A 27,953-nucleotide genomic window follows, 5' to 3' on the forward strand; every position below is an offset into this window, starting at 1 on the left:
AATCCCACAACATAAAAAATAGATACATTTATTGATTAGTTTGCTCCCTCTCCTCAGCCCCGTCCTCAGTTGTGCACAATTTCATGTACAGTCCAGTGCTCACCTCATTTCAGTAAACATGCAGATTCAAGCATGCCATCATATATCCTGACCATCCGTCTCACCATCACTCATCACCTACTGAAAATGGGTCTAAAGCTGAAGCAGCAGTGAATCTCTGCGTGGGTAAAATCGAAATGACATGTGCTTCATTGGACTTTGCTGTTCTGAAATATATCCTGCAGACATGGGAGGAATATTGTGCTCATTTCTTGTTTTTACTGACATTAACACAAGTTAGTTTTTTTGGAGTTTTTGTCTTCTTTTAACTTGGGGATGCTTAAATAAGAAAGGCATTTCAAGAGAAACATACATATTTCATACAAATCCAGTGTTAAAACGGAACATTCATCAGCATTCCATTGAGCACACGAGCCACTCCTACAAGCTTTCTTCACACGCTTCATGCTCAGGCTCTAAATGCTAAATCAGATCTCTTGAACAAGCCTGTTACAGACATCAAGGACAACCTTGTAAATGGGCATCTTCATTCATTTTTGTTTTCCTTTATGTGCAAAAAATATAAGATGGAAAAGGTCACATTTAGCACCATCAATTGCTTTAGACCAATACTGGTATGATACACAAGAATTTGAGAGGATTCCAGTTTTCCACATCACCACAGAAGATAAATGCTTATCTGAGGCATGGCACCGCGTCCTTTACATGTACTGTAAACAATAGGAAATTTAGAAGAAACCAACAGTGAATCGAAGGGGAAAAATAAGCATGAGAAACCTGATAGTTTACGCGTGCACATTGTACAGCAATAAAATAAAAAGCAGGGTTTATTCCTACAAAACACGGTCATAAGGAAAAGAGGAACGTCCCAGTTTGTTGGGGAGACAATGCACTTTCATCAGCAGCCCTTTAACATTTATTCGGTTTTCATGACAAAAAGACTACAACATTCATTATCCTGAACCAACGTTCATGTTTAACAGAGAAACAGATGTAATCCGGCGACGGCCTGGTAACACGACCCCGCGAGCCGTGCTTCAGGCTCAGTCATGTCGAGGCCAGAGGCCGCTGGAGCTCCAGCTGGGACTCCAAGGTGACCCTCTCCTGGTGAACCACCTGCAGCCGGGAAAAAAACACAAAAACACAAAAAAAACTTGACCTTTGAGCACTATGGTCTGAACGCCATTCCCCTCGGGCGACAACCACAGTGTTTGTTTGGTCTGCCAGGGTGATGAGATTGTTGAAAATATGGTAAAACTGCCGAGACGTATGGTGCAGCAAGATTCAGCCGGGAACTGAGTGAGGATAAAAAACAGAAGACCAAAAGCTGCAAAGGGAATTCATTCAGAAACTGGACTCATTTTAAGAATGACGTGAATACGTATGTGCTGCATGTAGTAGCTTCTACTGTAATCCCACTATTCCATTCCAGGTTTTCCCACCGCTTCAGGACAGCTTCACCTAAGCTCCTAGACATTCCCACATTACCTGTCTGCTAACATCCCATGGCTGTAATCGAAAGGATTTATCACCCACAAAACTCCACTTCCTTTATAATTTACATTTACATGTGTACTGGAATTTTAAAAACAGTGATAAAACTATGTTTTGCCATCACATGTGGTTTGAACATGACTCAATATGTTAAACAATTCAGTGATCAGCATCACATAGTGAGCAGCCAGTATTTCTCTCAGTTACATTAGTCAGTCGTTCTAGTCTGATGGTACTTCATAACATCAAGTCATTTGTCATTGCTGCAAACGTTGATTATGATAATGCTATTTTCAAGTGCAAGATGTTCTGGATCATACCGGTGTCACAATACTAACATTTCAAATTTTATTTCAAGATTGATGAACTAGAGCAAACTGCAGTTTTCATAATGAATGTTCAAAAGTTTGTTGGATAGAAGGAAACTTTCAATGAGTTTTAGCAGCAGTCACTGAACATTATCTTTTTACTTCACGTTTACACTGAGGAAACTTTATCTTTTATCAATATAGATTCCATAGATTTAAATAAGTGGCAAACCGAAGCATTCAAACTGACAATAGTTTGGACAAGCGTTTTGTGCATTCATAATCTACAATCTTCGACGTCCATGGCATCTTGTGGTAGTTCATGACTGCAGCAAACCTGCAGAGTCCCCGACTGTGTTGATCATGACTGACGAGATTCTGTTGTGATTAAATGGTTTGTGCCACTGAAGACTCAGGAAGCTTCTTTAAAAACCAACAGGCAAGCTACGGCTGCAGCACACCCGGCATTAATACTTGGAATACGGCCCCCTGACCTTGTCACTACCCAGAAGAAAGTGCAGAGCTCAGCACAGCGGGAAGTGGTGATAATAACCTGCCCCCCAGGGTATGAACTCCGCCTGGTTAGTGCAGCAGCAGACTCAAATCCACCGCCTGTTTGCTTTGGCAACAACGATGAGGAGTGAACAGATTCATCCTCTGAAGTGAACCCAAAATACGCAGGTGAAAATCCTGAGAAGAGTTTAGATATCAAAGTGCAACAAATTCAAAAGCCTCCCAAATTTGAGGATTGTTTAGTAACCACGGCCCTGGGGAGTGACGGTTCTGATGATTGAGACTCAACTTATTCAAATCAATCAGTCGCTATGACGCCTGACATCATGTTCACTTTGTCTCCTCCAGTGGAACGGATTATCAGAAGAAAAAGAGAATAAGATTTAGCCAAAACAATAACATTGTGGTCACGGGCCTTACAAAGGCTGTGGGTGTGAGACTCTTGGTCGGTGCATGAGCAAGGCACTTTGGGTTCAGGATTCATGATAAAGTGCTGAACAGCAACCGAGCCCACTCAGCCGTCATCAAATATCTGGTGAAGCTCATGGGGCAGGAAAGTGCAGCCGTCTGGTCTACGACTGGACGTTGTGAGGCTGATGATCTACACGGACATGAGGAGAGTGTCTGCCACCGTCCTTCATTCCTTAGCTCAACAAGATGGTGTAGCAGAAATTAAAACGATATGCAAACTGCTGGCAGTGTTACTATTAGTCACATTGACCAGAGGCCACCATTGATCCACAAACATCCCAACTTAATGCAATGTATATGGGCTGATACTATTAACTTGTGAGCAACTGGAGCTCTTTCTCCTCTTCATGGAGGATTTTCAGTTTCTGTGGTATTTCAAAAGAAAAAAAAATAAAATTGTTCCATTCCGACTGTCTCTTTTCAGTCGCCACAGCCCCGGTGGTAGTTGGATGCCTGACCAGCCCGATCTCTATTTCCAAAAAGACAGTTGTGAATGCCAGTGGTAGTTTGGCATTTCAACAAGGCTGGGATCTATATAAAAGCACATGTGCCTTTCTCTGCAGAATTCCACAGATGCTTTGACGACGAAGCAGAATTAGAACAGCAAACAGAAAATCCTGCCGAGTGATGATTGGATTACAAAACCTTAAGTACCGAGAAATCGGTCTGTTTGCATCATAATCAGGAACGGTCGTTTGTTACCAGCTATTTTCTCCTTTTTCTCCTTTAGCCTCGGTTGTGTTCCTCCTACAAAAGCCACTGCATGTGAGCGTGAAGGTTTCACTCCGGGATCGTTTACCAGGAGAATGACAGGCATGCAGCATGTGCTCAAAATGTGTGTGCGTGTGTGTGTGTGTGTGTGTGTGTGTGTGTGTGTGTGTGTGTGTGTGTGTGTGTGTGTGTGTGTGTGTGTGTGTGTGTGTGTGTGTGTGTGTGTGTGTGTGCGTGCCACAGGCAGATCCCCAATGCAAACAGTGGAGTCTTTGCCATTAGTTCGGCTGTGTGTGATGGTGCAGGGGGAGCGGTCCGTCCAGCTTGGGCCTTTTCACCACGTCAGCCGGTGGGAGAATTTGCTGTCAGTTGCAAATGAGCAGAATTCAACTTTTGACACACAGTCGAGAATTTTTTCAACAGTTCACACGGACATCACCACACTCTCAGTGCTGCAGTCGAAACGTAGAGGATGGATTATGTTTGTTTGATTGAACTGTCAGATTTGAAATTGTGCATGCGATCTGTGTGTGTCGAGTGTGTGAACTCTTCAGTGGTGCTTTCTCTGAGCAGCAGGGCTGCTTATCCCATTTCACAGTGTGCCGCAGGAGGCGGAGGGCAGGGAATGTCAGAAAGCTCACACAAATGGACACGCACTCTCTCAATAAAGCACCCATGGTGCCTGCGAACTGTGTTGGGCTCAAAGGAATGGAAAGTAGACGGACCTTAAGTTGCTGTTGGAGTTCACTATTGAGGCGTGTCAGCACTGCGTTGGTTTCCTTGTTCTTACGGATCGCCATCTGGATCTCCCTCTTCTGTTTGGACAACAGCCTAAGAGAGAGTCATTTGATTTTTATCAGCTTTTAAACTCAAATTCAATGCCGATAAAACAGCATGACAACATCAGAAATTTAAAAGTATACAAATAGTCTTTGTTTCTTTCAATCTCAACAAATGCCAGTTTATGAAGGGAATAAAGTGAATAAACTCTGACAGTGGACATCAGACGCAGTCAGAGGACTGAGCCACTGAGGCTTTACATTAATCAACCCGCCCATTGCTGTGAGTCTCCAGGGTTATTGATGGTCACGTTCTCGGGCACTGACAGTTTCAATGAGCTGTCTGGTCAATGAGGAGACAGAAGCACACATGCTAGAGTCATTATAGTGAGTTAAAGTGTGCCTGAATGCCTGGTGAATTCCCCCTGTCCCACTGGCTTTCGTGAGTTTTACGATCACTTTAGATTAAAATACTTTTGAGAGGTTTTTACTGGTGTGGCCACTAGAGGGCAACACACCAAGTTGTTGTTTTTTTTTAAAACAGACTATTCTCCTTATGGGGTTTGTGAGTAAAAGCGACATCATCAATCATTAGTACTCGTTTTTTTTGTTGCTCTTCTGCAAACTTTATATTGATCACCACCAGCTGCCAAAAACTCTTTCCAATACTTTTATTATCAACTGAAACACAGAAAACTAAGCTAACTAGAGCAAAACCTTCGAGAAGTAAAGTAAGAACTAAAATACTGGGCTGTAAAGATTGTTGTGATCAACACTGACATTAAAATGCTAATGAACGTGTGGAAAGATTTTCTAAATGAGAAGATAAAGGCTTCTAACAGGATACTAACACAATCAGCACGTCAAATGTGGATTAGAAGTTTAACCAGATTCCAGCAAACTGTTCAGACAAAATCTTAAGAACTGTTTATTTATATGTTTGCGGTGTCACATCGAGCAAAGTCTTTTCTCAGTATCATAGATCTGCTAAAATCCCGTTCCACGTCGGAGGCTCAGTGGTGGTCATGTAATATCACTGATGTTTTTATTTGTTTCCAAATAGCTTGTTACTTATTGACATTGCGATCAACAACAAAACCCTGCTAACGCCTGAGTTGTTTATAAAACAACGTACTTCTCTCTTGCCAACTATAATAGAAATACTCATGTGATAAAACTTGTGGGTTTCATGTCCTCATACCATGTGTCTGACTCTGTTTTTTCCCTCGCTCACTGTTGATCACTGATCTGCTTGGCAGGACGTTCAGGTGGTCTGAAGCTTCTTGTTTTGGCCATAACACTAATAAGCTGACAGTTGAACGTATTACGCTGGTGCCTCCTGCTCATGGACATTGATCATCAATCAGTTTGATTGAAAGGAAACGTGTGAGGAGAAGATTGTGTGACTGACTTTTGAGAGGCTTTGGCGGGGAGGGGGAACTGTGTGGCTGACGGTGGAACGCTCTCCAGGTTCTGGCTCTCTGGGTGGTATTTCCTGCGAACTGGTTTCTGTGGCGCCAGGCCATGAGAAGTGCCGGTAACGTCCTGGGGAGTAAATCACAATCAGCAACAGAGACGGAGACACGCTCACGGCACACTGGCACAGATTTCCCTGGACAGCTCCGACCTGTTTAGAAAGGTTTGTCAAGTCTTCAGTACTTTGTCCAAATCTGGAGCGTGGCCCCTGCTCTTCAGGTTTCATGGCGCTCTCCTCCTGCGACACAAAGGCACAACTTCATTCAAACAAACATCTAACCAGTCGATGCATAAATCAGCACCTTTCCCTCAAATGCTCCTGATAAAAGGCAGACGTGAAGCATTAACGTGTTTTCATTGCATCTCCTTGCAACAGCTCAGCCATCATTCTCTGCGGGGTGTGACGGTTAGGCGCACCGCCTGCTTTCTTTCAGCAGAGGCGAAGAGCCGAAACATGTGAGGATCACTCAATTACATTTGCGTTGATATGGATTCAGAGCAGTACCGAGCCGTACGCTGCTCTAAAAGCAGAGTGTAGTTTCTAGTAGGCTGCACCTTTAGAACAGCTTCTGCTGCGCGTTGTTTCCCATCTGTTGACGTTAGATTTAGAGAATTTGATCCACGAGTTTCTGCAGGCTGCCGTCTCCATTGTGGTGGAATTCCTGAGCTTTTCTGATTGATTAAACAGGCTCCTGCAGTAAATTGCACCCAAGCAGCCTAAAAGTGCATTTAGCTGAGAACTGCAACCAACTCAGGAGTAAATGGCCCCAGAAGTCTTCGCTGCGTTGGACGTGAAACACGACCGCAGCATGGAAACATTTGGAGGCGCTGCAGCGGTTTGCTGCAGTGGCAATAAAACACACGATCCCCAAGAGCAGCACGTGTGGTCACATCAGCTGGAGGTCATGGCAGGGTTTTGGTTTTTTTCTTCCCTCCGGCGACGTGAAGGCGGATCTCACTAAGAGAGTGCCACTACTCTCGCTTTGTGAGGAGTGGAAGTCGTTTGGCTGCTTTCATTCAACACTGCAACCGAGGGTCCAAAATATACACCATGTGATCGTGAACACATGAAATACAGACAAAAGACATATTTCACCATGTTGAGCGAAGATAGTTCAACACATAGGCAACCAGAAAATGAGACTGAAGTTCTGATTGGATGGGAAGGTAACCCGCTTGATTAACTGAGCATGTTTATAGTTCTATTATGTTTGAGGTGAAGCAGTGAAAGTCCTGGTGACAAAAACCACTGTTCTAATTCATAGTGGTGTGTTGAAAACAAGAATATTAAAAAGCAACAAACTCCACAAAGAAAGGCAGGTGGGAAACAGGAAATCTTCTTCGCAATCGTGCCACCCTTATGCAAAGAAAATATATTAAATTTCAGTATATTGAAATATTTACTATTCTGATTTATTGGTTAATTGAAAAGATTGAATAAAGCTGATGTCTGTCTTGGTATTACAACCTGATTCTGAATCATAAAAAAACAAACAAAAAAACAAGCCTGCATCGAAAATAAATCTGTTGTAAATATATGGAATTATGTATTGTATTAATATTCTACAATATTGTGAAAAATACAAAAAGATTTGTTGCTTTCATATATTAAAAAATATGTAAAAATATATTTACTTTTCTATTAAAATATATGTAATAATGTACTTACTATATTACACTGCAGAATATATATGAATAAAGTTACTATTATATTGCAATAGATATAATAATGTACTTAATACACTTCAGAATATAGATATTCACATATGAGCATATACAAATCAATATATCCAAAATATATATCCAAGGTGGGTATTCAGTCAAACATCTTAAATTCTTATTTGAAAATAAAATATGTTGTCTATCAACTTTAAACATTAGTGCAGGGTGACTCCGTCACTATCCGAACATGAAGAATTTATCCTATCATCCTATTTAACGTGGGCTTTTCTTCATTTTGCTTCAACTTTCCGCAGCCTCTGTGCATGAAAACCTCCAAGAGCCGGTGTGGAGGACAGAGAAGGAAGGAGCAAAGGTTTTATCTGGTTTATCAATGTCACATTCAAGTTCCTAGCCTGTACAGAGAAACTGTAAAAAGTTTTAGTCGAAATATCTGTTGATTAATTTACAGATTTCAATCTACGTGTACGTCTTCACTTGCCTCAATATGCCATGAATGTGCCCCTAAAATGCCTTTCGGGGCACATTACAGAATATAGTTGATAAATTAATATTTCAGAATATGTGTCATTTTTTAATCCAGTGGTTAAATGAAAATTACTAAAACTAAAATGGCAGCCACAAACACCACTGGCGTAGAGAGGGGTGTTTGCATAAATTCTAGAGTGGCTTAACTTTGTTGGTATTTTACCTCAACTACCACAGAATTGGTAAAAAAAAAAAAAAAAAAAAAAAGCCAGAGGGGTTCAGAAAAAAAAGCCTCGATAATGATTCAGTCCCACAAACACAAAGAAATACTGTACAAAGCTGTGTAAATACAAACCCTTTGAAAAACTGTATTTACTGGAAATGAGTGAAATTAAAACTATATTTTACCATCTGCACATTTACTTGACAGTGCCTGTGGGATATACGACTGATTCAAACAAACACACACGCTGAAAAACACACTAATTAGCACCGCAGCCATTTACTGCACAACACTAATCAAGTTTAGTTCAGTAAACGTCCTGCAGGTCGAGGCGCTCCGATCTAAACTCTGAAACCCATTAAACCAAGTGAGGACACTTCCTAATATGGAGCTTGTCTTTGCTTCCCAGATTCTGCTGCCCGGAGGGAAAAGGAGAAATGTTAAAGGTTCTCGACCACAGGAGAGTAAAAGGAAGAGCTTCTTCTGGACATATGTGAAAATACACAAAGAACCAAAATAAAAAGTTTCACATGAGCTTTAATGGATAAAGTAAAGTACGTAGTGAACAGATCTTCAAGCTCCTTTTTAAAACCTTAAAATAAATCAAACAGTGACATTAAGCCGTTTCATGGCTCCGTCTTTTTAGTCCAGCACACGGCGAAGACATTCAGTCCTACAGCATATTCAGATTAACCGGTCGCTTTACAAGCATGACCTGCATAAATACACAACATCAGTGAGAACAAGCAAACTCCACTTTAAAACTCTGTTGAGAAGTGACAGGGCAACGGTATCCACTATTTTCTTCTGTCATCATTCATGCCGATCTAATCTCATTCTGCACACCAGTTGTTCGGCTTCTATACGAAAAATAGTATTTCTTAAAATAATGCACTGTAGTACAAACTGTATAACTTGGCTCCACTGGCCTTGCCTCCGTAGATTGTGAGACATAACACATCTGCCGAAACAGCAGTATTCCATGTTTCCGTAAAGTGTAAAGAAAGCCATGTAACAGTATTAACTTGACAAGCGTCATTTCATTCTTTTGTTGGATCGTTTGCTGAACGCTTTTCTCAATTTCCTTACATTTTGTGGAAAACAAAACCTGGAAATGAAAATCAGTAGCCTAGCTCCCAATATGATGGACATGTGTTGAAAAGATTACGTACTTGAGAAAGATTTTCAGTTCAACAGGGCAACATGGACGTATGACTTGTCAAAGAAATCCTCCTTCACAAGTTTATGATGCAGAATATAAAGGTCCTTCCTTTATTTCCTTATTTCATGAGAACGTTCTGATTCCTGATGTGTACCGACTGCTGACATGGAGTGTAGTATCGTGTGAAGTAACAAGACACCAGCCTTCCTGATGGAGCTACCAGGGGTAAGACTATAGATACACGACGCCTCATATCATAAATAAAGCCCCGATGTCTTTATTTACTTGCAGGCCCGAGTAGCGCAGACTTTGATGTATGCTGCTGTCATAACCTTTGTGGCATGAAAATAGAGACGCGTATATTTAGTGAACATGACCTTGGTGACACATTTATAGTGCAACACACCAGATGGAAAAGTGTATTGAGGAAAAGGCTGAATAAAGGAGTCTGCCCGAGTAGGTTTTGGAGCGACACTTGGCACATTTTAAAACCCCAGCAGTGACGCAGGAGCGTCGGGAGGCAGCGTCACACTCACCTCTTCTCGGAAGTGGCTGAAGTCTGCAAAGTTTGGCTGCTGCACTTTGTTCTGGGGAGTTTTCTCACTGGCAAAATGGGAAACCTTAACAGGAGAGACGCAAGAAACTGACTAACAAGATCTCTGGTTCAACCTCCATGGGCATCATTTCCAGTTGGAGCTCAGAGGAGCTGGCCTGGAAAACTGGACTTACTTGTGAGGTTGACGGTCGAGGTGGGAGCGCTGGAGGAGGCAGTAACCATCCACCCTTTATCCCTGCAATCCAAGAACAGATCAACTATTTGCTCTCAGTGGAGCGGTTACACTCTAATCTCCATGTGTCTGCTTCACGTTGCACTGATCCAAGTGTTTAAACATTTCAGTTGACAAAATAACAAATGGACCGATAGAGCAAAGTAATCAACTTAAAAAAAAAAGCACATCTATATATCTATAGCATCTCTATCACCTAACAACATGAAGGTTTCAGACGTTCTCGTCCAGTATTGGACATACATCAGAGATCTTGTACATTATGAGAAACACTCAAGAGATAGGAGGCATTGGAAACTCTGTTAGGTTATGTAGTTTCCACAAACCTGATTGGTTCATCATAGTCAGCCTATGTACACAAGCTGCTACTGAAAATATAAGTACAGGATAGCTTTTCTTTCTCTATCACAGACTTGTTTTCTTCTAGTCTGTCCCCTGTAGTGCGTCTTTAACCCATACTGCACTCATGGGAACCTGCGCAATAAATCCCTCCCATCTATAGTCCTGCTTTTGTGGCCTCTGAAAGGAGACCTGTCACAAACAGAACCGCACACCTTTGTTACAAAATGTGCCGTAGCCTGCGGCCGTGCACAAACCCCGCTTCAGTGATGTAAAACCAGCGTCCTGGGAGCAGCAGGGGAAAGTAAACAAGTCGTACCCGGGGCCGTCCCCTGCTGGAAGAGCTTGTTGAGGTCCAGCGAGGAGGCCCTGGAGTGGGTTTTCTGTGGTCGGGGTGGAGGGGTGGGGGGCTCTTCTGCCTTCTTCATCGCATCTTCAATAGAAGTGCTGGAGTAGGACCTGAGTATGACGTCACACCACAAAGAGAATGATAGTTACTGAGCAGCACTGAATAGTAGAACATTTCATATTCTCCTGTGCTGGAGTGGTCGCTTCTTCACCTCGGCCGGGTCTTGGTCCTCATCTGTGGGTCCAGATCTTGGGGGGGTTCTGCCAGGAAGGGTAACCAAATGAACGTTAAGCTTTTAATTGTGTTTGAACTGTTGTAAATGAGAAGCAGCTACTTCCCTTCAGCCACAAACTGTAACTGCAGCCTCATGTAATATTCACATCATCAAACCTACCACGTTTACAGACACTAGATGTTTATCTGTGGTACAATAATAGATTTTAACTGAACTGTCATTTTTACCAAAGAAAACAAGAAAGGAACAATCCTCAACCCAGCCAGTCTCCAGAGTATTTCTAAATTTATTTCACTGTTTATGGTCCACATCTCAACCTGCAACAGAGCACTCAGTGGTTTTTCTCCATATCAACACGTGTATGAGCCTCACCTGGCCTCTCAGAAAAAGCACCAAGCTGGAAAGGGAGCTTCTCTTTTGACGGCTTCACCTTTCTCACACTGGAATCAGTAGACGCTGTGACAAAGAACTCTGAAAGAAAGGTGGAATTTATTTCAGCTTATTGCTGTATAACTGTGTACAGTGAATTTCAATAAATTTATAATGTGATGATGAAAAAAATGGGTAAATATTTTGCAAGTCAATGGTTATTCTGGAAGAATACCCGATTCAATCAGAAGAGGTGACATGTCTTCAGGCCTTATCACATAACAATAGTTTGAATTAACTGGCCACATTGCTTTGAATAAAATCTTTTACCTTGTTTACTGGTTTCTTCTTTCAACTCTTGTGTTATTGTGGCCAGGCCTGGCTGGAGTCGCTCCAGGACGTTTCGATCCTGCAGAAACACAACACTCAATCACTTCCTACATAAACTGACAAAATGTAAAGTGTGTCATGCATTTAAGGAAGTGAAGTGCTCGCACGATAAAATTCAGCATGGTGATGAGACACTATGACACTACAATTGAACTCAGTTGGTCTGTCTCATGCTCAGCTTGTTGCTGCCCCCTACAGGATTTATATTGGATCACTGCTTCGAAGCAGGTTTGTCTCACCATCTGACTGGGCCTGGGCTGTGCGTCCTCAAAGACTATTAAAGGCTCCACACTCTGCCAGAAAAACAAAAACAACAAACAAAAAGTAAAAATGACGTACTATATCGGGTTGCTTCATTTTAAAGACTAAAGAAAGAAACAACGGGAAAGGTCGTCATGCCTGACTCACTTCAGGAGTGTCGGGTATGTCCTCCTCATGCTGCATGAACCCGGGACGCAGGGTAGGAGGAAGGCTTTCTGGAAGAGGGTAGCCATTCTTCCGAGCCACAATCAAATGAAATGCTGTACAGAACTCAGAGAAGGTGAGAGCGCCATCTCTATCCACGTCACTCAACTCCCTAAAAATAGAGCAAAACAGCTGTAAAATGTGAGGGCCACGCTGCAATCCCAGATAGTTCCTGCAATATTGTCTTGATTCTAAAAGAAGCCTTTTCTGTTAAGGATGAAGAATAGTCTGGGGTGCCGGTTTATAAAACGGGGCCTCTGTCTGCCTCAGCGGGCATGTCGAGGCACTGGGCTGAGAAACACCCAGCTGACCCCTGAACAAGGACAGAAACCCAGCCAGTCAGCTACTTACCAAATGTGGGAAAGCTCTGGTATGGGAAGCTTGGACTTAGTGAAAAAGTTCTTTGCTACAGCGCCTGGGAAGAGCACATAATGGTAAAGCAGAGTTAGAGTGTGATTCTTGGTGTCTACATTGGTGCAGTCAGCAGGGGGTCGTTACCCAGGATCAGAGCCTCCAAATCAGGCTGCAGGGTCTTGAACTGGTTGGTGTAATACTCTCGCTGTTCCTCTGTGATCCTCCAGGGGTCGTCGTCACCGTAGTCTGCTGTGCCCTGCTGATCCAACCTCTCAACTGATGGAGCCTGAGCGTAGAAGCAGAAAATAAGACGCACCTTAAATAAAAACTTCACTGCGGGGTTAGTGACGGATAAAGAGATCATGAATATACCCGAGCCACAGCCGGATGCTCGACAGTGGATTTGGTCCCATATCTGCTGGGCGAGGATTGCTGCTGCAGCTGAACGGCTGGTCGTGAAGAATGGATGTTTTCATACGCTGAAGGACAGAAAAGAAAAAAAACATCTGGGTGAAGTCAGAGAAATTCCTGTTGCTCTATAAAATGGGAACTGAAGGACTAACAGAGGAGCGACAGAAATGGGTTCAGAGATGAAGTAACTGGGTACATTCTTTTATCATTTACTTTCCAATGTGCTTGAACAGTTTTCATGTCGTGGAGGTTCCCGGTCAGGATCTTTCCTTCTATATTCTGAGGAACTCATGTTAAAAAACATGGAGATTATGTATTGATTGAAATATACTAGAACTGAACGTAATATTGAAAGTGATAAATGCACAACATGTTAATCTACACTGGTGGAAAAAAGTTTTCGGACACCCCATGTATTTGTGAAATATTCCATTGAGGATCCCTCTTAGGTCTTCCAGCGCAATGTCTTGTAGTACAGTCACTGCCAAAATACTAAACAAATCCTGAAAAAGCAATTAAAAACTTTAAATTGATTGGTTCCATAAAAATACTTAAAAAATGTTGAGTATTGGCTCATTTTAGCTCCAAATATCCACTAATGAAGGTGGAGCTATTTATTAAAAGACACAATCTTTGTTGCCGTGTTTCATGTCTACATAAAGCCAGAACATCACAAAGTTCTACTGAGACAAAAAAAGACTGAAGCAAGGAAACCAAACGCCTGAAGATACAGACTGTCAGCCAGGAAGTGCAGGAGTCCTTCAGCAGTTGGATAAACTCCACAGAAAGACAGACGAACCAAACAGCGTGGAAAACAAACCGAGATCGTACAGAGGGCATCCAAGAGTTTCTTCAGCATCCTGATCAGCATGTGCAGGTAAAACTGCTGAAAACTTTTTTCCATCCCTGTATAGTGAATCAGGTGCAACTGTAGGTTTTACCTAAAGATTTAATATGTTTTTACCAAAGTTAAAGCCTCTGGGCTTAAAGTTAACTCCATTTTAATATATAATAGAAGGAGGGAATACTGTGAATCTGGAACAGGACATCCCCTCCTGTCATAGTATTGTTACATGTCAGATCTTACCGATCTGTGAATCGAGGCCGTTCCTCTGCTTGGTGTAGGGGTAGCTGCGGTAGGCCAGCGGGGAGCGAGGTGGTGAACTACATGGTGACCGTGGTGGGGACCAAGGCTCCTTCCAGCAGAGGATTCATAGGAATATAATCAGCATTTCACACTGGGAAGTCAGTCGTTAACAGTCGGTACAAGACTTTAGGCGAATGTCATGTTAGCAAGTTTTGTAAACATCCTGTTCATGTGAAAAAGTCTGAATATTTTTACAGTGAAATCTGATGGCATGGAGCCCAAGCTAGACAATGCAGGGCCACTGAGCATCTTCGGATTTAGCGTGGCCTGGAACCCCGAGGGTAGATTGCTCTGACTAAGCAGTCAGAGCAATCTACCATCTGCAAAGGAATGTTACAGAAATATGACAGGGACAAATGTTATCGCTCAGGCTTCATTTGGAAGTTGGAATACACGTTGACACCAGGATATACGATGTAAAATTTGTATACGTAGCTTCGGAGTTGCCATTTTTAATGAGCCCTGAATGATTCCTGGAGGTTTTACCTTCTTATCTGCGTTGGCCTCCAGGTGTTTGAAGCTGCACCTGTCGGCTGGAGTCCAGGACACAGAGCCTGACGCAGACCCAGCCTGGGGCCCCTGAGCGTCCACGCCTGGTGGAATGGTTGAGTATCGCAACTCTGCTTCATTCTTCAGCTCAACAAATCTGGGAAGAGGTAGATCTACAGGGAGACCAAGATGATTAGACATCCTGCAACAAACCCACCAATCTGTCCATCCACATATATATCCAGGAGATCAGGCACCGGGAGCTGACTACACCCTGGAGGAGCCAGAAGACATGCATACACCCCGACATTCAGTTCAAAACCAACCCAGCAAACATGTCTGTATTATGGGAGGCAACCATTATGTTTACCAGACTGACTCAAAGACATATAATTAACTAGAACTACACTCGGTAGAGTGCAGACCTTTGCCAACGCCACCTTAAATTTGTGGAACCGACTTAGCATGGGCAGCATGATAGCCGTTAGCTCATATCGATGCTAACTTGGTAGATCAGGTACCGAATGTGAAACCGTGTGAAATGTGACTTGTCGCTATGGAAACGGCTGGTTACCAGGTTATGGAGAGGCTGCAAGGCTTTCTGGGAGATGTATTACTACTGTTGTTACGAGAAAATGTCTAAGGAAATTTAGTGTGACGAGATGAAAGGAGATGAATCGGACATGTTTTCCTCATTTCACAGTTTTTGGGGATTTATTTGTGAACTGTGAGTCGTTAACAAAATCTAATCGGTTGGTCCTTCGATACGACAAATCCTCCCAGGAAGTTTCATCCAATTCGGGTGAGTAGTTTTTGCGAAAAAAATGGTGAAATACATGCATACATACAAACCAATAAATAAATACATGCAAATGAACACATAACCTTCTCGGCCAACCTCGTTGGTAAAGGTAACAAATAAAAAATAACTAACTATTGATGCTGTTTGAACAAGGTAGAATTGGACTGAGGACTCAAATCAGAACAAGCATCTTCACAGATTTTTGTTTTTCTCATGATGTGAACTACTCCCAACAGTGAACGTGAACATGTGAACACACTTCTCATAATCCATGTAGCTATGTGGTGCTGTGGAGAAAACAGATTTTCCTTTTGATCAGGGTGCTCCTGATTGTGCGCTCTTGTAAATAAGGGTAAACCCACTTAGCCCTTTCCACACGACTTCTCGTTCATCCAGATTAGACCAAATCCAACCATGTTAAGATAATCTCCTGATCCCCTGTTGCTCTCATAAGACGCCTCCTCTTTGAGCAGCGGCAGACTTACTGGCTGTCACACTCTCCAGGCGAACCGGCAGGCCAGACTGGGCGGCTGCAAGCAGCTTCAGGGCCACGTAGAACTGAGGAGTACCAAAGTATCCCAGCCGCTTCGCTCCACAGACCTCCGTCACCTGAGGGAGACCGACAGAGTAGAAACATGTTCACATTTAGCGTGTACTTGTAGTTATGAATTATATTTCAACAAGGTTATCTGAATACACACACAGAAGAATCTCTGACAGAGTGATCTAACACTTTTTACAATTACACTTCTGATACGCCTTCTGTTTCATGATGCTGGCAGTGTTTTTGCTCCAATAATCTCAGCAGCATCAGAATAATCTGAAGCATGTGATTATTATATTTACACTCTTATCAACATTATTTGTGGTGCAAAATCCAGGTTGTGACAGAATACGGCTTGAAGAAACTGTACGTACGGGACAAGCAGTGCAGTGCAATCTGTTTATCCTGTGCACTTTTGATTAGAGGTACAATAACTGATTTAGGAGCAGCAAAGAAGATTAGGATTACATGGATCAATCTAGAAAAGAAACCCCCAAAACATAGAGCCTGGAGGAAGTCTTCTGACAGGACACGGCAGCTTTATGAAAGGAAAACTATTTTTAACCAAATTTTAAACACTTTTTTAACACTTGCTGTTTGATCAGGACTGAAGGGTTATCCTAAATATACCAATGAAATAAACTACATTATGTTTTTTTGTCATGGGGGTTTTGCTGGCATTTGGCCGACCACGTTCAAACACGCAGCACTGACCAAGTGATCCACAAGCCAACAAGTTGTTTCACGACAACGTAAACCTAAATAGAAAACTCTTAAACATCTTTGAGCGCGTCAATTACAGCTGCTGCCATGTGACACGTCCTGCTAACAATGGCAGACAATGGTTGTGCAGTTGGACACTGGACTGAGACAAAGGCTGTGCAAACAGCCGGCGGCCTGCTGAGAGTGGACACGGCAGTGATCACTCAGTGATGAGCGGCTCAGACGCTTCACGTCCTGTTCAAGTTGGTGTGACACTGGATTTCTGAAAACACTGATGCAATGCCACAGATCTGGAGCAAATTTTCTGAACTAATACTTTACTAATACTTCTGTGCCCCGAGGGGAATTTAAAGCCTCAATTCAGAAAATGCCACATATTAAATGTAACATAAAAAAGCAAATCCCACGGACTCATAATCTGTTCACAATGTAGACTTTAATCACAATAACAATGACTCACAGTATCACAGTATTTTTACTTGCAAACAAGTATTTCCAGTATTGAAAAGGTGACCTTGGTCACCTTGTGTAAACCAGGGATTAGCAGCAGTAATCGAATGCTTAAGGTTTTTCCATAAACATTTGAAATCCAGAGGTCTTCAGTTATGTAGTTCACAGTTAAATACTGCATGAACAATCTGATTGAGAGTGAAAACCTGCATGAACTCGTTGTATTTCACAGTAAAGTCCATCATTTGCTGGTATGTGTTTGTGAGGTTCGGCTGACCAGGGTACTGTTAATGCCCATTGTCTAATGAGTTGGAGGGTCTGGTTGAGTGCATATGTGGCTCATGTTACTTTATGAGACATTATTTCTGCTTGACCTGCGTTGTATTCATTAGACAACGTTCACAGGAACAGGACATCCAAAACAAGCAGAGTCCCGTGAGAGGCTGAGCCGGCAGACAGTGGAGGTCAGAGGGGTATTGCTCAAAAACAGGATAAAGACATCCAGGATAAATGAGAGGGGCTTGACTAAGCCTGGTCGGCGCTTTCTTGAATTGATTGGTTGTATGTTTGCCGAGAAAGGATGAAGAGACGCAGCTTAGTCAAGTCAGGTGTGGATGTTTGTGATCAGTCACAGAAGTCCACAAAATCAATCACAGAATCTCGGCGGAACAATGGATAACGGACACGCGTCTTCATTTAAGAGCTGCTTCTTCAACAATATGAAGAACTAAAAGCCAGTATATGCAAAAAAGGAAACACAAGTGCCGCTAAAAAGGAGAGGAAAAGCCTGGCGGACAATAGCAGACCGGAGGTACAGTGACGGAGGAGATCCAGGGAGGTACAGTGACGGAGGGGATCCGGGGAGGTACAGTGACGGAGGGGATCCAGGGAGGTACATTGACGGAGGGGATCCAGGGAGGTACAGTGACGGAGGATATCCAGGGAGGTACAGTGACGGAGGGGATCCGGGAGATACAGTGACGGAGGGGATCCAGGGAGGTACAGTGACGGAGGAGATCCGGGAGATACAGTGACGGAGGAGATCCAGGGAGGTACAGTGACGGAGGAGATCCAGGGAGGTACAGTGATGGAGGGGATCCAGGGAGGTACAGTGACGGAGGGGATCCAGGGAGGTACAGTGACGGAGGGGATCCAGGGAGGTACAGTGTGTACTCGGTCCTTGCTGCTGACAGTTGCAGCTTCTTAAAGGTACATGCCAGCCTACATTGCACTTCCACTACTGATTAAACACACTCCACACTATTCTACTGTCTGACTTTGAGTTTGCTTGCAGTGTCTGGGGACAGAGTTGTTCTTTTGGAGCCACCAGAAGACGATCCAGTTAGTATTGTACATTTGATTGCAATTACAGACTCGCCACGTCCTTTCAAAAGTCAATATGAGTTCTCTTGATTCATGTATGAATATGCAGGGGGAGGAACCTCTGCAGATGAGGAGACACTGTCTGAGGTATCATGTGAAATGTGTGGATATATGCTGCTTATCTAGTCCAGAAAATATATAAATTGAAAGTAAAAAATGTATTGCAGGGCCTAGAGAAAGGAAGATGGTAAACTTGTGAAGTATATGCTGAAGTAAATCTATGATGGAGGAATCCTGTTGGGCTAATTGGTATTTCTTCTACAGAATTCACAAACCATCAGAATCCTGGACACAAAACATCTGCAGAAAGAGACGGGGCAGGATTTGTGTACTTTTAAAAGACAGTTAAAACTAAATGATCTTCTCAGTTCCATTGGAGAACAAATATTTAAGTGGTGATATATCATTATTTTTCCTTTTTTCTCCTCTTTCATCATCGTGTAGGATTTCTTTTAAATATCTGTATTGTATTGTATTGTACCTATTTCAGTGAGGTCAGATTGTCTTTTGTCTCTTTTTGAACCTTTCAGTTTTGGTGTTGTATTAATAAGGAAATCAGTCCAAATAAACCGTCTGACTTCTTACTTTTATTGCCCAAATATTGTCTTTTTAGATGTGCTTTTGGTCTTTATATATAAACGTTGATAATAAATAACACTAAAACTAAAAGTCAACCAGCAAATGAAATGACTAAAGTTATAATATCTAGATGATGTAACATGAATTGTGTAAAACACACTCATTTCTCACAGTCCTGACAGCAGATCCAGCACAGGCTTGACCTTATCCTGGAAGTCATCCTGGTCTTGGCGCAGGCGAGCTGCAGACAATAAGTCACCATGGTTACTTCTCAAGATAAACTTGGCCTACTTCGTGTCTTGAGGCTAAGTTTATCTAGGATAACAAACATTTCCAGGCTTAATCCCTTATCCTGGTTTTGTGCAATACCCTACAGGTGTGCTGTGCTGGCCTGGCCTGCGCCACTGAGGTCAACAGAGAGACAGAGACTGATAATGAGATTATTTCTGGAACAACAGGGGAGGCCTGGAGGAACCAGACTGACTGCTCAGATCTATGGCCCGAGGGTGAGATGTATTTTGGGATGATGGAAAGATGCCAGCAACATTTCAGAACATATAATGCCTTCACTGGACCTTCTTCATATGAATAAATCATATTTTGCTGAGCTCCCAACTGAAAAAACATTCCCTCACAATGGCTTTTTATGATTTTTGAGTTTCCTCACAATACTTTTCGGTGGCTTCACTGGCTCGTTGCAGTAAATCACTGTTTCAAGTTCCCTCTTAATACTTTTGGGTTCACCAGAAACACAATGTGCAAGGTTTATGGTTACCTCCCAATATGTTTCGGTTCCTTGGTAATACTAATTTGTTCTCTCACAATCCTTTTGGAGTGTATCTCACAATGTTGTTGGGTTCCTTTGACCGAGGGGTGTCCAACACATTTCAGGTCAGGGGTCACATACAGACCATCATCTGGAGGAGGTCAGACTGGTTAAATAGAGCCGGAAAAAAACTTGAAATACAAACTTCTAACTTTTGTATTTGTTGAGGAGCAAAGTAGACCTGATAGAAACGATTACTACAATCTACGGTGGCCCAGAAGGGCCAACAGCACAATGCAACCGCAAAGGCCACAACACAACAACAGAAAGCCAAAACAGACAGTGCATGTCAAAAATAACAAAATTTAAATTGATTTGAAACATTTAATTCGTTTATGGAATTAATAAAGTTTTGTTTACTTCCGTTTTTTTTTTTTTTACTCCTTTACCAGAGCAGCAGCATGTGCAGCGTCTCTGGGTGCAGCACCATGACTACAGAGCAGCACAATACTGAGTGGAATAATATTAAGGCAGAAAGTTTCACTTTAAAAGTTTCCTGACGGCTGATTGAGAAAGTGAAAGTCATTAGTTTTACTTTGAAAAGCCGAATTTAACGACCACAGAAGTAATTCTACAGCAGGTTGCCATGTTGGCTGACCAGGAGCCACCAAAATACTGCAGGTAAAATATTATTAATTTATTCTCTCTCTCTCTCTCTCTCTCTCTCTCTCTCTCTCTCTCTCTCTCTCTCTCTCTCTCTCTCTCTCTCTCTCTCTCTCTCTCTCTCTCTCTCTCTCTCTCTCTCTCTCTCTCTCTCTCTCTCTCATTATTGCCACTTAGTTCATGTAATAAGTTTGTTTCTACAAATATTCAAAGTCTCAAAGTGGTGATCTGCACTCCAACAAAACCCAGACTTATGTTAGATGTTTATTAATTAATTTATGTTTTTATTAATTTGCTGATCTCAGAGAGAAACGATTTCATGCAAAGCTAAAAGGACGTCATAAAGACAGTCTTTGAATTTAAATATAGTCTCTGTGTGTTGAGTCGACATTAATTCCGTGGTTTTCCCTGAATAAATATCCTTTACAAGCTTCAGTCGAAAAACAAAGCGATTAATTGAAATTCCAGAAAATTTTGCAATTAATTAGTTAATTGTTTTAATTGCTTGACAGCACTAATATATATATATATATATAAAAATCAAAGTTGTTTTTCTTTTTTTTTTTTTTACAATTTACTTGATGAATTTTCCAGACCTTTGACACCCCTGCTTGGGACTGACTTGTGCCTCTCCAAAAGAAGCTTTTAGGTTCCCTCACAAAGCCATTGAGTTCTCCTGCAAAGCTTTTGGGGTTCCCTGCAGTGCTTTAAGGTTCCTCTGATAGTTTTTGTATTTTGAGTTCTCTTGGTTTGCTTTAAGTTTGTTATTATCAACACGTTTAACTTCCTTCACAATGCATTTGGGTTTCCTGTCAAGTACTTTGAAACACTGGTTCCCTCGTGGGTTTTCTTTTTGTTTTTTTGCCAGGCTGCTTCTCAATTGGCATTATTTCACTTTGCATATACCTTTTTAGAACTCTTATATGTGAATTACAGCACACTGCCAGTTAATAGAAATGCTCCAGAGAAAGTCTGTGAAATTACGTATATTTGTTTGATAACACATTGAAAACATTTGTACCAAGAGTCATTTGAGTTTACAACTCTCACTGAAGGATTAATTTATGGTGAGCAACACTGGTTGGCAGGACGTGACAGCATAAGCGAAGACATGAGGACCGACATGCTGCGCTTGCTCCCAGACCGGTTTGGCAGCCACACCAGTCAACACAACCCTGCAGCACAGGTGCCTGAACATACCTCCGAGCACAAACACATTCCTGTGGCTTTAACTTCAACCTGTCAGCAAAACGCAAATATTTAGACAAATACTGTGTGTATTTACTAATACAGGGAGGAACTTGGTCAACACAACAGGGAAAGCATCAGAGGACTTGTCCTCACTATGTGCTTCCACCAAGGTTTCTCTGGCTGATGTCCGTCCCCATGATGGACCGTTACGTCAATAACAACAGGACCTAAAGTCTGTGGACGTCCACGTTATGGGGGAAACAACTGGTTTCACTCCAGCAGGAGGTACATGTGCTTTTCTGCTCGTCTGTTGTGAACACGGGTTGTTCCAAAAGATCATCAGTCAGCACACTGCAGACAATATACACCGTTTGGACAAATATCAGCTTCATTATTGTGAAAACTGAAGAGCCCAAATGATCACAAGACACCGAACTCATCACGCAGCCGAGGGGAAGCAAACTCTCCGACACTGTGTGACACGATGACCCACGAGTCAACAGCGGACGGTGGGAGTGATCCTGCAGGCATCCTGCAGCCCAGAAAGCAGCTCAGAGAGCCCAGTGTCAATCACCCCCGCGTGGCGGCGGCGGCGGTCCAGGCGGACAGGAAGGAAGCGGGGCTCACTGCCAAGCTTCCTGACACCCACACAGACACACAATAGACCGCCATCGCCGGGAGTCGGCCCCCTTGGGACGGAGGGTGAACTGTGGCAGCAGTTCATCTGAACTGCACAAACATATTTATGTTCCTGTGATGAGTCAGCAGAAAGTGACGTGTTGGAACCATTGAAAGACGCTTCAACAGCATCACCATTGTTATTGATTTAGTTCTCAAACACGCCTGCATGATACCTACAACATGAGTTAACATCGTTAACATCGTTAACTCATTTTCTTTTCCATAACTTTTTATTTTACCATTTTCAGATTTTAGTTACAAACAATAATAGCGATAACGCCAACTTACAGCAAAAACTATTTCAAACTAAAATAATAATAAAACGGGGGAGGTTTTCCATGTTTTTTTGAATAGTCCGTTGTAGTCAGGATTTGACCTTGAATTCAGTCCATTTCTGTTCCAAATCTCCCCCTCTGTCTCTCAAGAGAAAAGTCAATCTTTCCATTGTATAGATTTGCTCCACAACGTCCATTGTGGAGGTTTTCAGCCAGGTTCTGTTTCACAGCAATGGTCAATATTTTAAAGAGGTAAGTGTCTTTCTTTTCAAGTATTTCACCAGGTATTAATCCCAGATATACAATCCGTGGGTCCCTGGGTAGTTTTACGTTTAAGATTTCCTCCATTATCTGAATGACATCGTTCCAGTACGACTGGATCTTTACACACGACCTAAAGATGTGGGAGTGACTGGCGTCCACATGTCCACACCCTGTCCACACCCTGTCCAACAATCCTGTTGTCATTTAAATAGTTTAGTCTTTATGTGTGGGGTTATAAAAAGGCGTATTAAGTTTTTTCTTCTTCTCGAGCACGTAGAAGTTTGTTGAGTTGCACATGGAGCGCCAGCCACCGTCAGACATTGTGACGAGGTTCTTCCATTACATTCTTAAAGATAGCGATATAGTTTTGTTACGATCTTTGAAGGAACTCTGTCACAAATAATATCAACTTCATCTCCTCTGATAAAAGCCTTTTCACTTCCTTTTGATAAAAGTTCCGTCACTGTAAATACCAGTACTGCTCTTTGTTTTTTAACTTGAATTCTTGTTTGAGTTTTTCAAAGGATTTAAAGGTTTTTCCTTTAGCAGGTTTACGTATTGCTGCTATTCTGCTCTGTCCACCTGGAAAACGTCTCATCGGACACACTGGGACCAAAGCAGGTGTTTGAGGGGGCCATATTAATAGTTTACTACCTCCTTCCATTTTCTTTTTCTTAATCTCAGACCATATTTTCAAAGTGTTACTCAAGCTTGTATTATCTTCCTTATGATCCTTCATTTCTTTCCCCCCTAATTCTGCAGACGGTGGCACTTTATCTATATTGAATTCAACATGTTTCCACTTTGCTTGATATTCAGGAGAACACCAGTAAACACTGTATTGCAGTTGAGCTGCATAGTAGTACTGTTTTAAGTCAGGCAGGGCGAGACCTCCTCGTTCTTTATCTAACTGGAGTGTTTTGAGGTTTATCCTTGGTTTAGCGCCTGTCCAAATAAACCTAGATATTAATTTGTTCCATGCGGAGAACTGGGACTCTGGGATCGTACTTGTTAGCGTGAAATCTTTTCTTTTTTTTTTTGAAGCAGACTTCATGATTTTGACAAATCTTCAAATGCTGCATTTCAGACAGATTTCCCAGTCTGCTCAGGGAGCCATTGATCTCCACTGAGTCCAGATAAAATCACATGAGCAGAGTCAATAAATCCATCTGGACTTTGCCCACCTCGCTGCTTTAAGATTATAAGTTCGTCTAACAGGAGACTTGCTTTAAACAAGCTTTAGATTAATGTTTGTGAAGCTTCAGATTTCCTTCTAATGCAATTACACCCAAAGGTTTCAACAACCTGAGCTTTCATTTTGGCATTATTAAGAAAATAAAGTGAGAGTTTGACACAATGGTTCCCACCCATTCCCCTCTGGGAATCCCCCAGAAGGCAGCAGAACTCCTCTCTAATGTGCCAAAATATTACAGTGAAGCCAAATGCTGGTGGACAAGCCTAATGTCATGTAATAGCTTATCAGATTGTTTGCAAAATAGTATGAGGATGGATGAAATATCATGACATTATTGGCTATTATTACGCTATTGGTGGTTGCAAGGCATGTTATCGGCATGTCACAGTTTAAAGACCTGCTTTGACAAACTATTTTGTCAGTATCAGCTTTGCCAACACACGTCTGATCCTTTGTTTAGGAAACTCAGATACGTGCAGACTCTTACGTTTCTTAACTGAAGATTTGAAGGTTTACAAATCATTCTCAACCATTTCTTTAGACTGCACCTTATCACTGACACGATGAAATACAAATTACAAGGACTTAAGAAGAAAAGGTAAAGACTACACATTTCAACAAAAACTAAGTGAGACTGCAGCTTTGAAACCTCTGATCACACAGTTATAGCAAAGATACAGTACAGATTTGATTGATTATTAATCTAATATTCAACTGATAATATTTCTTAAAAGGTTCATTGTAAAATGTTTTAGCAAAAGTAGTAGATTGGACTGACAATAGTGGGATTGGCTGGAAAAGCACAAGAACCAAACATTAAAAATAAACATTTTAATTGTAGGCTAAAATAACCAAATGACTGGGGAGGATATTGCAAAATCTGTCATAAGCAGCTGACAATGTCAGACCTTAGGTGTGAGACTTTTCTAGATAATAGTGATTAATATCATCACAATTTACACTGAATAAAATCAAACTTTAAATTAATCTCTCACACATTTTGTCCTCCCTGAGGATTATCACGCTGCACTGAGGCAGTGAGCAGGAATCCAGTCACATGTGCAGCTTTCTGGAGGATCGGTGTGACAGGGGAATCAAGAGGCGTGTGATCACGCACGCACGCACGCACGCGCACACAGCATCAATGAGGCACAATGAGAACATGGCTCATCATGACGAGGAGACCAGAGGAGGATCATCACACTGAGGTTAGTGAGCAGCAGCTCTTCTTCACACTTCATCACATGTGATGACCAAGCAGGCGCAGAGCGCGCGCACACGCACGCAGCACGCGCACGGCGGCGGCGGTACTCACTTTGTGCAGGGCTTCAGGAGGAAGCTGAGACGCCTTGAACAGCTCCGCCACTTTGCTGGACGACAGTTTCCCCGGGGCGTCAGCCTGGCACAGCCCGTGCAGACCTGAGTAGTACCGCTGCTCCTGCTCGTTCAGCGGGATGAAACTCCCCGCAGGCGCCGCACCGGATTCCGGATCCATTCCCGGGACTGACGCATGGAGGGTCCGCCCGTGACCCGCCGCAGCCAAACGGATCAATACATCCGGACACCGGCTCCCGTGTCAGGGCGGCGAGGAGCGGCAGAGGGAGGGGGTGTGGACGGTCGCAGCCCTCCTGGAGAGACCGAGGACGGACCGGCTGCTCGGATCAGCCTCGTCCACTCCTACCGTCTATTGTGGATGATTGTAGCACCACCGCGCTGCGCCTCCAGGGGGCGACAGCGCACAGGAAGAGGGCCGTATAAGCTTTCCATGCACCGCCAATATTCTCCTAAATTAATTGTTGGTTGTTTTTACCACAATTTCTATTTAAGCGATTGCATGTTTGATTAAATTAATATAAAAGTGAATGAAAACATGAAAGAAGGACAGGAGTTCTCAGTCACAGAGTCTGAACGTCATTGCACCACATTCACCCATTCAGTAGTCTCCACTAGGGGGCGTTTCTGAGACCCCCTGGGCATCGCCCTCTCTAAATCCACATAATGCAAACTCACAGCGTTGAATTTTAACAATGACGTTTCACCACATAATGTAAATAACAAACCCAAAAGCAAACTTAAAGTGCACAAATAAAAACTGAATTCATTTTTAAACCCTCTTTATGACAGATGGTTTGTTTTTGGATATTCAATGCTCTGTCTTCTCTCTTGTTCCCTCTCCCATTGCAGTATATTTAAAATGAGTGACTAACAGTAGGGCTGCAGAGTGGCACGGTGGCACAGTGGTTAGCGCTCTCACCTCACAGCAAGAATGTCCCAATTCAAAACCATCCGGGCCTTTCTGTGTGGAGTGTGCATGTTCTCCCTGTGTGGCCGTGGGTTTCATGGGTACTCCAGTTTCTTCCCACAGTCCAAAGACATGCATAAGGATAATTGGTGACTCTAAAACACCTCTGGTGTGAGTGTGAGAGTCTGTGGTTGTCTGTCTGTGTGTTTGTCCTGGGATGGTCTGAAGACCTGTCCAGCTGTATCCTGCCTTTGCCCACAGTAAACCTGGGATTGGCTCCAGCGCCTCACGACCCTGAACAGGATTAAGAAGTATAGAAGATGGATTAATCGTATCCATGTCACATTATTTTCCCCTGTTGTGAACAACAAGCAAAATGCTTTAGAAGTATTCTTGGACGTGACTTTTAGGACAGATTCAAGGTGTATAAGAGATGTCATTTGTGCCATTGTGTAAATTTAATCAGTTTGAGCTTGTCATTGACAAGAAACTGACTAAAGACTGCAGGTTTAGAAGTATCCTACCATTTAACCAAGGATAGCTGTTGTTATGTATTGAGAAATAAACTTTTGCGATGGTTGGCGGCTCTGGCACAAAGTGGCATGAATAGTTTTCATTGAAACACATTTTCTTAGTTGCCACGGTCTCACTGCATTTGCGGGATAGTGGCACTTCACTCTCAATGAGTTGCTGCAGGTTAATGTGGGTTCCATGTTGGGTCATTGACTGTCATTACCTACATGTTGCAGGAGTCCCCTCATACTGCCGATGGTATGGCCCAATGTCAGCCCTGCCTGGGGCCGTTTCCCAGCTTGGCACCCTAACCTGTTGTGTCACCTCTGGTCACCACCGCAATCACTTCATGTCTCCCTTCCTCCTGCACCGACCATCCCCATGTCCTTCGTCACTTCATCTTCTCTGAGGCCTTCCTCTTTTTCTCTTGACTTGTTTTTCTTTTCTTGACATTTTGGACTTCCTGAGGACTTTAATCCATCATCTGTTCTGCTTTATTCTGTTCAAGGTAGCAGGTCACTGGAGCAGATGCCAGCTCACTGTGGGCGAGTGCAGCGTCCACTCCGAACAGGTCACCGGTCCATCACAGGACAAACACACAGAGACAAGCACACACGCTCACATTCACACCAGTTAACCTTACATGCATGTTTCTGACTGTGGGAGGAAACCCATGGACACACTGGTAGAACATGCAGACTGCTGACAGAAAGGCCCGGCATGTCCTTCAATCCATGACCTTCTGACCGAGACGCCAGCGAGTTAACTACTACTGGCCCTGAGGACTTTAATGTTTTGGGATAATGTTAATTGTATGTTGTCTTTGTTTAAAATAAGTATACACTTTCCTGTGTTAGTTTATTGATTCTAATCTGGCAAGTAATTTCTGCAGCTGCCTTACACTTAATGGATTTCAGTCGTACTCTTGAAAGCTTTCAGAATTGTCATTTGTCTCCGTCACACTGACCAAAAGCTCTTGGAATAAAATAAGAAATGGTTTT

The 27,953-nt window shown here is 42.7% G+C and overlaps 1 protein-coding gene across 1 annotated transcript; it reads right to left on the bottom strand.

The window, feature by feature from the left end:
• Window positions 1-13: 13 nt before the first annotated feature.
• On the bottom strand, window positions 14-27,953 carry reps2 (RALBP1 associated Eps domain containing 2). The gene is made up of 19 exons (XM_080472885.1): window positions 25,513-27,953; window positions 15,969-16,092; window positions 14,679-14,854; window positions 14,133-14,241; window positions 13,007-13,113; window positions 12,779-12,920; window positions 12,632-12,695; window positions 12,224-12,392; window positions 12,055-12,108; window positions 11,756-11,834; window positions 11,429-11,527; window positions 11,033-11,081; window positions 10,792-10,931; window positions 10,075-10,136; window positions 9,882-9,965; window positions 5,964-6,050; window positions 5,748-5,881; window positions 4,283-4,388; window positions 14-1,176 (listed from the first exon to the last, which is right to left on the bottom strand). Exons 1-19 carry the CDS (start codon window positions 25,690-25,692, stop codon window positions 1,108-1,110), a joined length of 2,034 nt encoding a protein of 677 aa, XP_080329011.1. The 5' UTR covers window positions 25,693-27,953; the 3' UTR covers window positions 14-1,107.

Source organism: Lipophrys pholis, assembly GCF_963383615.2.
Source record: "Lipophrys pholis genome assembly, chromosome: 10".
NCBI classification, from domain to species: Eukaryota; Metazoa; Chordata; class Actinopteri; order Blenniiformes; family Blenniidae; genus Lipophrys; species Lipophrys pholis.